The following is an 18,221-nucleotide window of genomic DNA, read 5'->3' on the forward strand; positions in this document are numbered from 1 at the left end:
CCCCTTATGGTATGAAATCAGGCACATAACCCCCTTGTGGTTTTGAATTTTGCACATAACCCCCTTATGGTATAAAATTAGCACATAACCCCCTTGAATAGAAAACTGAAAAAGACTAAATTAACCCTATCAAGTCAAAAATTCTTGTTTCAATTTAAGTTAGTCTATAAAATGAAAAGCTTAATGTATGTTTTTGTAAAATGAGAAATATAATATATTATTGTGTTTTTTTTAATTTTACAGCACAAAAGGTATAAAATACTAATTATTGTACGATTGATAATTTATTCGATTTTAAAAATTAATTTGAAAATCTTTAACATTATCATTAATTGTGATTATTATATTACTATTTTCTATATAAATATATTATATTATAGTTGTTATCGAACTTTAATTTTTTTAAGAAACAAAGTTTTTTTTTATTCTTTTGGAAAAATCTAAAAAAAACATTTCTTTAAAGTTGAAAAAAAAAATTAAATTTAAAAAAAATATATATATGTGCGTAAAATAGAAAAAAACACAATAATATATTATATTTCTCATTTTATAACAAAAAAGTACCTTAAGATTTTCATTTTATAGAATTAATTATTTTTAAATTAAAACAAAAACTTGTGACTTGATAGGGGCAATTTAGTCTTTTCCAGTTTTCTATTCAAGGGGTTATGTGCTATTTCATACTATAAGGGGGTCATGTGCAAAATTTCAAAACCACAAGGGGGTTATGTGCCTAATTTCATACCATAAGGGGGTTATGTGCAAAATGTCAAAACCTCAAGGGGGTTATGTGCCTAAATTCATACCATAAGGGGGTCATGTGCAAAATGTCCAAACCACAAGGGGGTTAAGTGCTATTTACCCAAAATTAAATTTTAATTTAGATTCTGACCCTTCTTAAACCCTCCTGGTTGTGTTGCATTGCCACGTTGTTTGGATTCAACGTTTACAAATTAGAATAACAAACAAAACTTAATTTCCTTATAATCCAATACCGGTCCTCAAATTGCAGTCAAGTCCAAAAAAAAATTAAAAAAATGCAATAATACCCTAATCAATGAATTAAACAATCGTGCTTAATTAGTGGTTGCCACATCTCTGTTCGTGGCAACAAGAAAAGCCTCTAATCACATACAATAGTATTTAAAACAAAATTCCCATCTTGATTTTATCTAATTTAAGAATAAATTATATAAAAATAATTATCCTTAAAATTTAATCTTATATATCAAGAATAATTCAATTAATTTTAATTAGGCAGCGACTATATGCAAGACGAAAATTACTTAGTGCAAGACCAAATTAATTTTTTTTATTAAATTCAGTATAAAAAGACTATAATAACCTTAATAAAATACAAACAAAATAAAAATTATTTTATTAATTTCCTTTTGCAAGACCAGTTTAAAAAAGAAAAATTAATAAAAAAAGAAAGAAAAAAGAAATTGAATTGAGAATTGAAAAACGAGGAGGGAAGAAGGGAAGAAGAAAACAAGAAAATCAATTGCAGCACTCAACCGTCGCCCCATCGCTCCGTCGCCGTCGCCGTCGCCGTTGAAGTCCACCACCTCCCCGTCGCCGTTGAAGTCCGTTGTTGCCCCAACCCCGCCACAATAATCTCACGAAAAACAAGGAAATTACTTTTTGAATTAATTTTTTTTGAGAAATAAATGTGATAAACATGATTTTATTGTTAGAATAATGAATTCAAGTCATTTTAGAACATAATTAATGATTCTAGGGTTCGATTGTAGCACTATTGTTGAAGGAGTTGCGGTTTTACAAAAAACGACCTGTACTTGTCGATTTTTTGAAAATTTTTCGACATACTGGTGTCGATTTTTGAAAATTCGACACACCAGCGTCGAAAATTTCAATATAATTCGACACCAGAATGTCGAAATTTTCAATATAATTCGACACCAGAATGTCGAAAATTTCAATATAATTCGACAGTTAAGGAGTGTCGAATTATGTTGAAATTTTCGACACTACTGTGTCGATATTAAGCGGATATTTCGACCTGTACATGTCGAATTTTTTATACGTGAAATGAGGTGCGAAAAACGAGAAAAACGATTACAAAGTACAATATTTATTACCTCTTTGTGTTCTTCGACCTTAGAATCCTCCATATTTATGTCTTGTGTATCCATAATGTCCTTCTTTTCAAGTTTTAGTAAAGATTTGAGGGTTTTATGTGATAAGGATTTTGGAGAATATGGAAGATTTTTTGTGGAAAAAAATGTGTAAAATGAGGGTGAAGAAGAAGATGTTGGTAAAAATTTTTTGTATTTTTTTTTGGTCTTGCAATAGCAATTAGGTTAATTTAAATTAATAATATCTAAATTATTATTGGGGTTATATTTGTAATTTCCAGTCTTGATCTTAGTAAATTTATTTATATTTTGGTCTTGCATGAAGTAAGGTCTTGCCCTTAGTAATTTTCGTCTTGCAAATATTCGTTGCCTTTTAATTAAATACTCTCAAAGCACTATATAAAAAGTTCAACATTTCATTTCATTCTTCAAACTCAAACCCTAAACATGGCAACCCTAGCAAAGCCAATGCTCATGCCCATATTAATATGTGCTTTAGCATTCTGTATAATCGCCGCCACTCAAGCCGCCGCCAGTAAGCCATACGTCTACTCGTCGCCGCCACCGCCAAAATACGTAGAACGCCCACATTATATCTACAAGTCTCCACCACCACCTCCGAAACACGTCAGCCACCCTAAATACTATACCTACAAGTCACCGCCACCCCCCAAACACGTCGAGCATCCTAAATACACCTACAAATCCCCACCACCGCCGCCAAAGAAATACTACTACACTTCGCCACCACCACCACCATCATATCGCTACAAGTCGCCACCGCCGCCATCAAAGAAGTATCACTACAGTTCGCCGCCACCACCACCAAAGAAATACAAATACAGCTCGCCACCGCCGCCACCGTACGTATACAAATCACCGCCTCCACCATCTCCATCTCCTCCTCCACCGTATTACTACAAATCTCCGCCACCTCCATCGCCATCGCCACCGCCACCTTACTACTACACTTCACCTCCTCCTCCCACAAAGTATTGAGGAATCGAAGTTCGTTCGCTATTCCATAATTTGTGTTCAAATATATTGTTTTTTATCGTTTAATTTGTTCAATCAATCAAGAATCGCGCCATGCGTTAATAGTAAGCAAGACGAACTCGCTACGGTTTTCGCATGCTTTCGTGTTTCTTTCTTGAGATATCTCTGTATCATTTTCTCGAGCATTAATTATTAATGAAAACTCATTTTTATTTTTGAAGTCGGAGTATTAATTTCATGCAGTCTACCTTTTTTTGCTAATATTTATACCAGGGTGAATGAAATAGTTATGAGGATAGATTACATCTACTTCTCTAGAGTTGGGTCAAATTACATCTAGACCCTTCAAATTTGGAAAATTACACATACATCCTTAAAGATTTGGTTTCATCCACTAAACCGAACCAGATGCACCAGGCCAATTGACAATTCCATCATCTTTCATTTAAAAGAAGTACAAGAACTATGATTTGAGGTTCAGAATATTCATTTCTCCTTGCACTAACAATTGAATTTCAAATCTCAATCGGATAGATGTTGTATTTTTCGACCAAAACGTACATAAAAAAAAAACAAAAAAAAACTTACTTTCGATTTAAAATTCAAAAAAATCGTTGACATTCATCATTTTTCTGTTAGTCAATGGCTCTAGATGGGGATAAAAGGTTGACTAGAACCAAACCTCAAGGGCAAAATATATAATTTTCCAAACCTGAGGGGTCTAGGTGTAATTTAACCTAACCTCAAGGAGGCAGGTGTAATATACCCTAGTTGGAAGAGTTTTTCCTTAAAACTAAAAATACCCATCAAAAGTTGATGACAAATAAGATTACAATTTACATTTGTAATGACACAAACATCAGTCTTTTAGAGACACTTGTATCATATATAATCCATCTTCTATCTTCAACAATCCTTGTTCAAAGTTTGCATATATATTATCCATGACCACTTATCCAAATATCGCCTCGTATTTGACAGTGCTATACTTTCGTTACTTCGTCTAAACCATAGCCCCCTCGTGTGAATAGCCTCGATATATATAGCGCTTTAACATAAGCAAAATGTAGGCTTACGTAATTATGTTGCTACAGCCAACTTTTTGTCAACTTGTGATGAACTCGTTTGTTTCGCCAAAAAAGCATCCTTGCCTGGAACAAACAATCATGAAATATTAATTAATTATTTAATTAATATGCTGTTAATAATGTTTTAAGTGAATTTTGTAAAAAGAAAAAAAAGAATCAATTAAAAAATTACCGTCGTCTTTGTCGGATTTTCTTCTGCTACGCCATAGAAGCCGAATGGGTGTGCCTGTGTAGCCTACGCTCGTTCTCAGTTGCTTCTCCATATATCTTCGGTATGTTTCGGAGAAAAGCTTCGCATCATTTACAAAGAACACAAATGTAGGCGGCCTAATAGCTGCCTGTAAATACACAAAATTCATTCATCAGATAAACCAACTGTAGGGATTTGTTTTTTCACGTGTTCTAACGCTTTCACGTGGTTCGATAGTAGGACATGCATTTAATATCTTTTTTTTTTTCTCGCATGAAGTACAGAATTACAAGACGAGTGTGAAATAGGGGAGTCGAATATTGGTGTCACGTGGTACTTCTGAACTCAGAATTAGCACTTTTGGAAAAATTCCAATTGTTTTCAGATGTGGAAATCTAATTCCAATTCCATTCCAGAAAAAATAAAAATAAAAATAAAAAATTGGAAAATTTTGAATCGGAATCAGTGAAATTCGGAAATTCCAAATTTTAGTCACCTATTATACAAAATATATAATGACATTAATATTATAAATGTACTTTTTGGAAAATATCGGGAAAATTTTAAAATATTTCCGTAAATTAAAATCAGATCGGAAATCAGAATCTAATATGTAGTCCTATTCCGTTAAGAAAAAAAAACATGAAAACTTTTAGGATTCAGAATGAAAAACATTGTCCCAAAATCGGAAATTTTCGGATCATAACCGGCGGAATTCAGAATTTCAATTACAATTTCCAACCCTACTTAGATTCAGGCATACATTCAATCAGAATGCAACTTAAACTTTGGCCTCGTTTGACAAAGTAGATGGGATTGATAAAAAGAAACAAAAGAAGCGTTTTACGGAAAATATTATCCCGAGACACAGCGTACTCACCTGAGTACAATAATAAAGACGCCCTCTCTTTCCGCCTCTCGTTTTCGCAGGCGACTTGAATGCAACAGCTTCTCGTATCACTTGATTCAATGTCGCTGTCGATAATCTCTTCGACCTCTCTTTTTCAACCAGAGTAGCCGCCACAGTTATCCTATCAAATCAAATAAAAAAAATTATATAGAAAATAAAGACAATAAAAAATGAAAAGACGGTATCGAAAAATACGGGGGGATTCAAATTCAATACCTCTCGACACTATTCCCTTCAATTGCAGTTGAGTACACAATGGGCGCCCAGCTAAGAATTCGGAGCTTCGCCCTCACATCTTCCTCGTAGTGTGTAGCAGTTTGCTGATTTTTATTCGGTATCGTGTCCCATTTGTTAACAACTATTAGGCAACCCTTTCCTTCTTCCTCAATTCGCTCGGCGATTTTAAAATCCTGTCATATTTAACCGAGTCAATAAAAAAAATTAAAAAACAAAATTAAAGAAAAAAGATAAATCAAATAACCTGCTCAGTGATGCAGGCCATAGCCTCGATAACAAGTGCCACAACATCGGAACGACGAATAGCACGGAATGCTCGATTGACGGAAAGACCCTCGGTGGTGTTACCTGAGGAAGCTACAGCCGCTCTCTTCCTGATGCCAGCTGTATCTATTAGACGAAATTTCTGCCAAAAAAAAAGAAGAAGATATTTTTCAAATGTGGAATTTAATTTTTTTTCTTAAAACGAAAGAAGTCATAAACGAACCAAACCTGTCCATCGGGCCCGGTGAATTCAGTATCTATGGCATCACGAGTGGTTCCGCTGACTGGACTAACAATAGTCCTATCTTCACCGACCAAAGCATTTAAAATACTGCTTTTACCGACATTTGGACGGCCCACGATTGCAATAGACGGGATATATTCTCCTGCCTTGTGGTTTTCTGTTTCCTGCAAAAGGTCGTCGAAATTAATAATCATTTTTTTTTTCTTTCTTACAGCTCGTTTTTTTAATTAATGATAGTGCAAGAAAATTCACCTCGATTTTTTCCAAGTGTGAACAGACAGAATCAAGAAGCTCCCCTGTTCCACTCCCCGATATAGCAGATATTGGAAGCGGTGAAAAACTAGACAACCAAACAAATTGGAGAGTACACAGTTAATACACACACACACACAGAAACTTATAGTAAAGAGATGTAATATAATACAGCTCACCCAAAAGCCCAGAACTCGGAAGCTTGCATGATTCCTTTACGAGGAGATTCACATTTGTTGACAGCAAGAACAACATATTTGTGCGAATAGTTCTTACGTAACCAATCCGCTATTTCAACATCCGCCGAAGTTAGACCTGCCTGTTATAATAATTTGTTATGATGAAACATAATTTGCATTCCACCACATTAATCTCGTGATTTCTAGTAGAATCTCAATCAAAGCAAAATCCTTCAAGTTCGGGAGTAAAATCTCTAAAATCTACGATTTTACATTGGGGATCATAATTTGCGAAACTCAATTATTTTCAACACTCGATGTTTTCTTCCATTCAAGTAACATGAGAAATTCTAGAAATTTGAGGAAGATTTAGCCCTTGCACATATAATGAATAGAGGCAGCAACCAAGAACAGAGTAATCGACAACCACAACAAAAAGAAAATGAGAAAAAAAAAAAAAGAATTTTTTTATTTATGCTGAGAAATGTTTATTTATGCCTGGGACATTATCTTAGGAGATGTTTTATATGTGTTTAGACATATAAAATTTGGAATTCTATTTAACAGCACCCTTTCGATTCTATTTGGAATTTTTTTTTTTTCGTTCATAAAAGAAAGGGTAAATTACGGCAAACCCTCTGAGGTAAGGTATAAATTACGAAAAAACCTCTCATGTTTGGGTGATTACAACCATCCCTTCAACTATGAATCTACTTACATGTCCACTCTTGTGGTGTCAAATTTAGTGGAATCTTCTTGATAATGTGGAATATTCTCCAGTTTGTACCCGTTTTACCTATTCGAGCTACACATTTTGAAACAAGATGATCATAAGATATATTTCAATGCCTTGTAAATATCAGATTGTGGTGTGCATCAGAAATTGCATTTTTGCACAAAACGAGTACAAACTAGAGAGCATTCCAAGATTATTTTGAATTTGACATCATAAGGATGGACGAGTAAGAAGACTCGTAGTTGAGATGGTGGTTGTAATTACCCAAACACGAGGATTATTTTCGTAATTTAACCTTACCTCAAGGGTGCCCGTAATTTACCCTAAAAAAATTACAGAGAGAAAAACCTCTTAACTTTCAAAATTGAAAAACCTTTTATTCACAAAATTAACGAGATAAACGGTCATAACTCCTCAAAGTACAAGAGAATCGACAATACCTGACCGTCAACGAGGAATATGATGGCAGAAGCTTCTTCGACAGCGACGGTAGCTTGTCTCTCGATCATGGAAGGCATCTTTGCAATAGCGGCCTCCCTCGAAGCAAGAGGAATACCCTCCATCCCGATGGTTGTAGATACAGCTAGTTCTTCCACTACATCTTCCTTCGACTTTGAAACCGTGAGCACGCCACCGGTATCCACTACCATAAACTCGTACTCCCCCCAAAATCCTCTGCCGTACAAACGGTCCCTCGTCACACCGGGTTCGTCCACCACAATCGCTTTGTTCCCCTGAAAATACGAAAAAAAAAATCAAGAAAATGAAGCCTTTCTAGTTAACAATAACCGAAAAAGGAGAGTTGGTAATTCATAATTACGTACCCCAACAAGACGATTGAACAGTGCGGATTTACCGACGTTCGGCCTCCCGACTATTGCAACTCTTGGAAGAAGATGATCGGGTATCTGCAGGAGAGAAAAACAAATTAATCGAAATGAAATCATTGCGTAGAAGTTACCTAATCAATTAAATTACACAGAGATAGTGACTGTATTTACGATTTTTTTTTTTCGGTTATCTTTCGTAATTTAGAATCAACTAAAATAAGAAGAGAAACAACTGACATTGCTAACAGTAGTTATGCGCGGCTGCTGCCTTCCCCGAGTTCTCTTTTGATTGGGAACTTCGTCTTCTGAAATCGTCAAGTAAAATCAATACATTGGTGTCAGGATTAAGATTAAACTAAAAACAATTAAAAAAAATTAAATCTTTTTCACCATTACAATTTACAGGCACAATGCAATTGATTAACAGTAATTAAAGAAAACCGAACCGATTTTGAGTTCACGCGCCAGGGAATCGGAGAATTCCTTGACGGCCTCCTTGGCCTCGCGCTCAAATTCTTGGACGTCAAAACTCTCCGCCGCCTCCTCCTCCTCGTCGTCGCCGCCGTCGGACGAAAATTCTTCTTCGTCGAGTCCACTGTCTTCAGCCATCTCCGCCGCGAGAAATTCATCTTTTACTGCTTCGGAGGAGAAATGGGCGGCGGACAAGGGAGCGAGAAATTGACTCCGAAGTTGAAGCTGGCGGTGGCGGTGGGTGGAGAGAGAGAAGGCGGCCGGAGAAGGAAAAGATTTCAAATCAGGAGAGAGTGACGAACAGTTCTTACAGAAATGAACCGAGGCGCATATATCCAACGACGACATTTTCACGTTGTGCGAGTGGTTTAACGGGAGGGAAGACGAGGCCCAGAGGTTTATCCTTTTCTTTCTTTCTTTCTTTCTTTTTTACGTTATTTATTTATGTATGTGTCTTAAAAAAATATATGTTTTTAGACTGAAATGATCTTATCTTATAACTAATAAGTCAGAGAAATGAATTAAAAAGTTATTATAACGTATTAATAAGGGTATAAGCTGGAAATTAAGTAATTAATACAGTATTATTAAAGTGATGGATAATATGAAACAAAATATTTTAAAAAATAAACAGTTATTATGGAACATATTGAGTATATATTTGCGATTTCAACACTTTTGACGAATCTCAAAACAAGACGTTAGACCACGGACTTTTACTCTAGCACTGAAATCGTTAGTTTATACTCCCTCCGTTCCTAAATAATTGTCACTTTTCATTTTTCACAAAGATTAAGAAACTCAATAAATATATCTTCATTTTAGAAAAATCATATAAAAATGACTAAAACAACCTTTAATATTTAATGATTTATAAGAAAATTAATGAATAGAGTTTCATTAATAAGGTTAAAACAGGAAAAATGCATTTAATGCAATATTGGAAATCTAAAGTGACAGATATTATGGAACAAAAATATTTTAAAAAAGAGACAGTTATTGTGGAACAGAGGGAGTGTGCATCTATTTTTATTACACCAAAGGGTAAATTACGGGCACTCCTGAGGTAAAGTCAAATTACGAAACCACCCCTCATATTTGGCTAATATTATAATCACCTCTTAACTTTGAATCTTCTTACACATCCACAATTGCGGTGTCAAATTTAGTGGAATCTTCTAGATTATGTGGAATATTCTCCAGTTTATATCATTTTACGACATTCAATATCCACATTTTGAAACAAGATGATCATAAGATGTGTCTCTTGGTTTGTAAATATCACATTGTGCTGCATCAGAAACTGCATTTTTGCACAAAACCAGTTCAAACTAGAGAACATTCCACAGAGTCCGAAAAATTATGTTGAATTTGACACCATAACAAAAGGCATTTTTTCGTAATTTGGCATTTTTTCGTAATTTGACCTTACCTCAGAGGATGGCCGTAATTTATCCTTGCAATAAAACTTAGACCTTTCCATCTTCTTCTAATTTTTCAGAAATTATTGTGCTACAAAATTCAAATGAAAAATAAAATTACAAAAATTGATCAAGTGTGTTGCCACAAATATAGAAGCCTAAATAATGCAAACCAGTGTGTATTCTTCAATCTTCACAAAGCTCACCTAATGCTGTTGACACCTATACTCTCTCTACACAGATCTAGAACACCTCTCAAAAAGTTTCCTAGAAGATTTAACTGCAGCCATTTTTATTGGACAACGGAGTTTGTTACTCTCTGAGGTGGCGTATCTTCGATAATGGCAGTTTCGCAATTATCTTTACTACGATCAGGTTCCTCATTTTTTATCTTGACTGGCTTCCCAATCTTCGATTTATCTTTCATACTCGCAATCTCAATAGCCTTAGCACAAACGGGGAAGCCTTGGTCATCCCACGACTCGAGTATCACACCAGAGCCAATGCAAATCGAGTCCTGGTAGAAGGCAGCAAACTGCCCAGCTGCCAGGCCTTGATCGTCTTCCGATAATTTAACCACTCCAATTTCGTCCCCGTTTCCATCTTCCTCTATGGCTAAATCACAGTTGTATAAACCGGGACCATGACGAACCTGAAAAAAACGTCAAGAAATTAAGCATCTTGCAAGATTCTTACGACAGGGAATATACAGTAGAATCTCGATAAATTAATAACCTCGCTTAAATAATAGATTCTTCCGGGTCCCGACTCGGTGAAAATATATTAAATTATTAGTCCGATAATTTAATATTTCGCTAAATTAACAGAATTTTACCAGCCCCGACTGTATTAATTTATAGAGGTTTAACTGTAGAAAGAAAACGTACCTTGCATTGGAGCTGGATGCTGCTCTGCCTCGGGGGAGAACCACTGAACCATCTTAACGATCCAACACGAAAAGCGCGCCTTCTTTTGTCAACCGAAAAGTAGTTTCTCGACACAAATACTACATTGTTTTGCACGTCTTTTTCCACAACGTACCTATATAATCACCAAGCGAAGGGTTGAGATATGCGAATGCGAATGAATGATGCAGGCACCATTAAATTAAGGGCATTGGATATTTAAATTTGTTTAGAACGAAAAAACTACCAAGGTCCACCAGGAAGACGCAATCCTTGACGTTGGCCGATTGTATAGAACCAAAAGCCTCGATGTTTCCCCAGAAAATCTCCCGACTCAGCTTCTAATATCACACCTTCTTCCTCTCCAATATGTCTTGCAACAAATTCACTGAACTTTATCTGTAACCCAAACAAATAAAGTTATGATTAGAAGTGAGTGTCACTGAGTATATCAAAACTTGGTGACTCGGAATGGTTAGGGTTAAAAATATTTATTGATTCATCAAACTTACCTCACAAATTAATGCAATTATATTTTATACTCGAGCATAGTTAAGCATATTTAGTTGTTCTAAAAAAATAAACAGTTCTCGCGTCCTGCTTATTTTCATATATTTAGATATTACAAAGGTGGTAAAAACGAAACAACCTTTCCGAGAAAGCATATCCCTTGTGAATCCTTTCTATCTTGGTTAGGTAATTCAAACATTTTGGCAAGTCCACGAACTTCTTCCTGAAAATGGCAACGAGAAATTAGTTAAGTGCTAACAACACATGGCCGCCATGCCAATATAACGTAAGGAAATATGTTGAGCCGGGTGCATCAACTCCATTTTGGTGAAATCATATTGACAACGAAAGTGTACAAGCACTACGAAAACCGGCCAGCAAAAAATAGAAGAGTGCATATTCACCTAACCTTCTGGATACATCCAAGAGGGAAGATAAGACCTTTAAGCTGTGACTGTGAAAGATGTGAGAGAAAGTACGTTTGATCCTTAACCTGAAAACAATAACCACAGATGTGAGTGCACGCACACAAACACCACTGAGAATGGCAACACTCTATTTTTCAAACTGTTGCAAAAGTAAGACAAATAAAAGGTTAGTGGCAGTGCTACTGCTCGCTTACCGTGTCTTTTGACAACTCTAGAGTAGAAGGCTCGTTTTTATCACTACTTTCGGGGTGAACAACCTTTGCATAGTGTCCAGAGGCAATGAAGTCAAATTTCATATCACCAATGGCATCCACAAAGGCACCTATAACCAACCAACAACAAGCCAGCTGATAAATTATGTGATAATGAATGAAGGAGAAACTACACAAAGGGATTCTAAAACAGACCGAATTTAATTCTTGTATTGCAGAGGACATCTGGATTTGGAGTGCGGCCATTTCGATACTCATTGATGATAAATGATACCTGAAACATAAAAAACCATTTATTTAATATTTATGCTAGTTATCTTATCTTATTTGTCAGCTTTTAGGAATTGGGGGTGCTTAAGAGTGTGAAGTAATATCGGTTATGTTTAAATTTTAGTTATCTGCTCTTTACCCACCACCGGCCTGCAGGCCCTGCACTAATGCTAAAAAGGCGTTGATTGGTTTGTATCACTCAATTTTCCATTAATGGCATAAAAATGATAGCAAGGAAAAAAAGAATGTAATATTGTTAATATAGACTCAAGCTAGGGACTATTTATAATTGAAGTACGGCTGATCTAGCAGAACTTAAAGAATCTGCATAACGAAGAAAAAAGAATAAAATATTCACCACATTGTTCCAGTACTCATCTGTCAAATGCACAACCTCCAGAGGTACATCAACCTGCAATACACCAACGGCTAAATTCAATAAGAGCATTCGACTGTAAATGATAAAAGATTGCCAAGGTCTAAACTGCATTTAATGAAATACACCTCAAATTAAAATAAATGCAAGTTCGACATGTGCTAGTGTGGCATTTGTGTACACAGATGCATCATACTCGTGAAGGATCGGCCACTAGAGTATGTATGTCTTGGCCAAAAAGTACTGCCGTCTAACTTCAGACAAATTAGTGTTTGTTTTGATTTTCCAAAAAAAAAAATTACAAAAACAACTTCTAAAGTTTCTTTCTCCTCCAGACATGATTTGTAGAGACTGCTACAGTTAAAAATGTCTTTACTAAAAAACAAACAAACACCACTTTATTTTCAAATTCTTCTAAAATACATTTTTTTCAAACAACTTTAAACATGATTCGACTGCTACAGCGTATTTTGTCTAATCTCAAATCATAAAACAAACATTATTTTTCATTCTCAAATTATTCTCTCAAAACATATTTCCCCAAAATAACACGAAAAATAACTCCCAAAACCATTCCAAACATTGCCTAAGGGTCTAAATGACTCTTTGACACAGTCATTTTGCATGTTATATATGTCACAAGTCAAAACCAGACAGACGAAATTGTTGAATGACCATCTCAACTAAACGCTTAAGCTGTTAGCCTGTTATAAGAAGTTGTTAGCCTGTTAGTGAAATGTATCATTTAATATTAATATCTCCAACAGAAATAAATTGGGGAGTGATTCACCGTTTCAATTGTTGTAATGCCACAATCGGAAAATTTAACCATTACCCTTCAACACGACGAAGGTAAAACCAATACGGAAATTCAAATCGAAATCACAAAATCACACATATGGAAAAAAACATAGAAGTAGAACATGCATAAACATATAACCTGACCACAAACAGCTTTCGCATATTTCAAATCTTCCTCCCATGGGCATTCAGTCCAGAAGTTCTCGAAATCTTCCTACAACACAATTAAGTACAGGTTACTGTTTGCATAAAAATAATTCAATAGCAATATCCAGTGTGCAGCATCAATTTTCAATAAGCTATCATAATTGGGGGAAAAAGGTAAGTACTTGGAACCAGATTTTGAGGTAGAAGGCGGTGCAGGAATGACCGGCAGCGTGGAGTAGGCGGAGGGCGACACTGCTATCTACGCCGCCGCTGAGAAGGACGGCCACTTTGAGAGGTCTCTTCTCCGGCAAGGAGCACGACAAGTACCGGAGGTCAATCGTTCGTGCGGAGGACGAATTTGATGATACAGACGGGGATTCTGATGCTACAGCTGCCGCAGTAGGGGAAGAGAGAGGAGAGATGGTGGAAGTGAGCGTTTGAAAATTGGCCGTAGAGAGAGAATAAAAGCGTCGGAAAGTGACGGCGGTGGAGGCGATTTTGCGGCGGAGGGGATTTGGTGGGAAGTAGAGCGAGATAGTGGACATGACTGTTGTCCTCAACGACATTGTCGTTTCATCCAAGCTTTTTGCTTCTGTGAAATGTTTGAGAATTGTTTACTTCTACTTTTTTTTTTTTTTTTTTTTTTTTTTAAATAACATTGACCCACCTGAACTTTTTAAGTTTTTTCGGATCATCTCTTGAACAATTTTTTTTTTTGCACGAGTTCACCGGTACTTAATTAATTGTGCCAATTTACTCCTTTTTGCCCGTTTCCAGGTCAAAATGACCGATTATGAACCCATGTGCACACATGTGAAATCCAAAGCTATTTTTGTCTTTTCCATTTAAAAATCTCTGATTCATTTAATTTTCTCTCCATTTTTCTCTTATCTCCACTATTTTTCTTCTACAATTAGAAAGAAATAAATTTCGTCATTCACAAAATATTTGCATTTTTGAGCATTTCAAATTACGTTGTCGGAAAAAAGAACACCTGTAAAAGTCGTTCCTTTTGAGTTTCATCTTCCTTAATTCCCCTCTTTCTTCTCTCTTCAATCCCAAATCCCAACCCACAATGCCGTTGTTTAACGTGGGAGCTTATCAGAACGAAGATGGGGATGCATCAATTAATTGAAATGGAATCAAGATTTTTTACAGAACCTACAGCAAATGACCAGTCAAAGTTCGCTCTCGTTGCATTTCATCCACACAAAAGCTGTCGAAAAACTCGTATAAGCATCGGTATTTTTTTAATAAATACGAGCAAAATATATATATGTATACATGTAAGTAATTACCGGGATATGCTTTGATGTAGTCTTTGGCGAAATTGCAGTGCATGTTCGGAATTTTGGCGACGTGAAAGAGTTTGTTGTTCTTGATAGCTTCTCTGAGTTTCTTCCACCTTTCGGCCATTAGATTGTGGCTGTATTCGAAGAAATTCTCGAGTTTATTGTCATCACTTTTGCAGCAGCTAAGGGAAATGATTTCAAGAATGGTGGCTGCTCTGTTTTGGGCCTCTTTCGACACTTCGATTGTGCTGACTTCGATGAACTTCACCATTTTTCTAGCGACTGCTTCATCCTTAACAATCGCCCATCTTCTTATAAAGAAAATAACACCATTTCTAGCTAATTGAAGAGGGAAAATAATGGAGATAAGAAAGAAATAGAGAGAAAATTAAAGGAATTAGGGATTTTTAAATGGAAAAGACAAAAATAGCCTTGGATTTTGCATGTGCAGCGCACATGGGTTCATAACAGGTCATTTTGACCTGGAAACGGGCAAAATAGGGTAAAGTGGCACCTTTAATTGAGTACAGGTGAACACGTGCAAAAAAAAAAATTGTTCAGGAGGTGATCCGCAAAAACTTAAAAAGTTCAGGTGGTTTAATGCTATTTACCCTTTTTTTAATGACAAAATGCACTTCCCCCTAAAAAATTTCTCATTTTTCTCTCCACTGAAAAATTAGAAAATGAATAACTCCCTATGAAATATTGTTTTGGTTGCACTTTGCCACCAAAAGTCAATTACTAATGGGCATCGTGCACAAAAAATAACATTTTAAAGGGTCATCGTTGTACAAAAAATAATATCTTAAAGAAGCAACGTGAAGAAAAATATTTTTTTAAGGGGTAATGTGCAACAAAAACAATATTAAAAGGGCCAACGTGCAACAAAAACACTTGATTCCGGTAAATAATCCATTCAAATTTTGTCATCGGGGCAATACGCAATATGAATAACATTTTAACTGGGGCATTCGTTTTTTAAATTTGGAGGGGATAAAGTTCGAAAAAAAAAAAATTGTATAGGCGGTTACGTGCAATTTTCACTATTTTAAATTAAGATAAATTAGTTATAAGAAGAAAAAAAATATAATCCCTTTGTAATAAATAGTAAAGCTTTGTTTATTTATTACTATTAAGGCATGATTGGTTGGACAAATTAGTCATAATTAATTAAATAATATGATTTTGATATTTGGTATTTGGTATTCCAATAATCCAATGATTATGTTATTAGGATTTATCTTCCTGTCATCTTGTTTTTTGGAACGTCTCGATGAAGCAATTGGATTTTCAATTAAATTATTTAATCTTATCTTATTTTATCTTTTATTGGCGAACCAAACGAGGACATGATGTATAATAGTGAGTTAACCTTATTAAGTATGTAATCCAATTGATGAGATGGGCTTACAAGTTATGGAACCAAATTATGTGATATTTTGTGTATTCATATTTGTCTTGTATTTTCTGAATTGTATCACATTTCAAAACCTCATCACTCGAAGAGGTGAGGTTAAATTTGTCCAAAAAAAATATTACATCCTCATCAATGTAAATTGCTTGTTCTAATTGCGAATTAATAAGCCTTTTATCTGAGAGAACCCAATCTAATATCATGAAAAAAATACTTTAATATTATATACTACCAAATTTATCAAAATCTTCAACATCCTTTTACATTATAAAAGTTGCATGACACACGCATAGGCATACGGACACATACGAGAAATGGCCGTACTTCGTATTCATAATGTTTTGCTAGTAATTTTTGTGATGATTGGATTTACAGTAATGGAGATCGACATAGCTTTGGGCCAACATCCAAAATCCCCCGGCATTGTGTCGCGTTGTGTGGGCATAACCAATTTCATCATACATTGTTCATTTTACATATCCAAAATATATCCTTATTATATGTTCTATAAACCAAATGAAAGATGTTGTCGTTATGCCCGAAAGACGGACATACAACTCTTTTGCAAAAAATTCTTGACCGGCGGCAAAGATATTATATATTATTCGAATAAAGTGGTAGATCTTGCACGTTATTGTGACAATCGACTTCCAAGCGGTTTCAAATGTGGAAGTAAGTATCAACTTCTTAACTTTTGTGTTTCTTATTGAAAATACTTTTGCATAACTACAATAAATTTTATAGGGTAAATTACACACACCCCCCTGAAGTAAGCTTAAATAACTGTAAGGTCCCTGTGGTATCGATAATTATACTCAGCCCCCTGAAACGTAGTCAGAAACTCTAATGGGATAATGAATTGGATACGTTATTTCGATAGGGTTCTAACGGACTATTGGTTTCAGAAAGTGGTGAAGACAACAAAGAGCTATGGGGTGACATGGCTCCCCGAACATTCCCGAACATTTCTTAAATCACCCATAGCTCTTTGTTGTCTCCACCACTTTCTGAAACCAATAGTCCGTTAGAACCCTATCGGAATAACGTATCCAATTCATTATCCCATTAGAGTTTCTGACTACGTTTCAGGGGGCTGAGTGTAATTATCGATACCACAGGGACCTTACAATTATTTAAGCTTACCTCAGGGGGTGTGTGTAATTTACCCAATTTTATATTGTTTTAATGTTAATTCTAGTTAAATAAGTTGGAAGGAAGTAAAAATGCGTAAATCTCTAACAATAAAGTAAAATTCCACAGCGTTGAAGGAAGTAAAAATGGAATAAATCTCTAACGATTGTTTTGAGTTTTCACATTGATTTGATATATTGCAGATTACATAACCCCAATCTCCATGAAGTGAATGAAAACTCGCAAGCCGCAAACTCAAATACTACAAAGTTACATGTAGCTATCTATATTGGTCCTTGTAATAATCTATATCTATATTTTACTTATAAAAGTATCAATTTTAGGTGGTTTCTTTCAATTTTTTGTATTGATAAAAATATCATTTGAATAAGTATGATTTGAAGGACAATTAAGTAATATAAGTTGAGAATAATTAATTCATACATAATCATATATAATTAATCAAAAATATGATAATTTAATGTTCATGGCAAAAGATTTTTTTTTATCTACACGACCTTTCGTATGTTTAGTGTATTGACATTTTATATGGGAAAAGTCATGGTAATTTATACCAAAAGTTTCACAAGATGGAGCTTTCAAGTATTCAATTTTTTTTTTTTTGACTTATTAGCGGATCTGATGGGATTATCAAGAATGAGAATGGGTAATCCATCGATTACAAATGGGATGATTACAGTTTTGGTCCCCCAAGTTTGCATGTTTTTCACTTTTGGTCCCTTATTTATTGTTGTCAACAAAATACACTCTAATGTTGTTAAATGTAAAAACATTAATTCCCTCCGCATGTATGATCG

The 18,221-nt window shown here is 35.1% G+C and overlaps 2 protein-coding genes and 1 long non-coding RNA gene across 3 annotated transcripts; 1 reads left to right on the top strand and 2 right to left on the bottom strand.

Annotated features, from left to right (window-relative positions):
- Positions 1-3,670: 3,670 nt before the first annotated feature.
- EMB2738 (GTP-binding family protein) lies at positions 3,671-8,963 on the bottom strand. The gene is made up of 12 exons (XM_012995351.2): positions 8,472-8,963; positions 8,263-8,330; positions 8,020-8,103; positions 7,636-7,929; positions 6,460-6,599; positions 6,281-6,368; positions 6,013-6,192; positions 5,765-5,926; positions 5,500-5,693; positions 5,254-5,404; positions 4,356-4,521; positions 3,671-4,246 (listed from the first exon to the last, which is right to left on the bottom strand). The coding sequence occupies exons 1-12, from the start codon at positions 8,842-8,844 to the stop codon at positions 4,176-4,178; spliced, it is 1,971 nt and encodes a 656-aa protein (XP_012850805.1). The 5' UTR covers positions 8,845-8,963; the 3' UTR covers positions 3,671-4,175.
- A 983-nt stretch (positions 8,964-9,946) lies between these two features.
- LOC105970516 (tRNA (5-methylaminomethyl-2-thiouridylate)-methyltransferase) lies at positions 9,947-14,270 on the bottom strand. The gene is made up of 10 exons (XM_012995352.2): positions 13,749-14,270; positions 13,559-13,633; positions 12,601-12,654; positions 12,168-12,246; positions 11,955-12,082; positions 11,742-11,825; positions 11,472-11,555; positions 11,070-11,221; positions 10,805-10,958; positions 9,947-10,569 (listed from the first exon to the last, which is right to left on the bottom strand). The coding sequence occupies exons 1-10, from the start codon at positions 14,130-14,132 to the stop codon at positions 10,210-10,212; spliced, it is 1,554 nt and encodes a 517-aa protein (XP_012850806.1). The 5' UTR covers positions 14,133-14,270; the 3' UTR covers positions 9,947-10,209.
- Positions 14,271-14,543: 273 nt separating this feature from the next.
- Positions 14,544-15,488, top strand: LOC148765413 (uncharacterized). The gene is made up of 2 exons (XR_016029685.1): positions 14,544-14,808; positions 14,903-15,488. It is a non-coding gene; the product is annotated as an uncharacterized LOC148765413 (long non-coding RNA).
- Positions 15,489-18,221: the final 2,733 nt, after the last annotated feature.

This window comes from Erythranthe guttata, chromosome 14 (assembly GCF_056151865.1).
Source record: "Erythranthe guttata isolate IM_541 chromosome 14, IM_541, whole genome shotgun sequence".
Classification (NCBI taxonomy): Eukaryota; Viridiplantae; Streptophyta; class Magnoliopsida; order Lamiales; family Phrymaceae; genus Erythranthe; species Erythranthe guttata.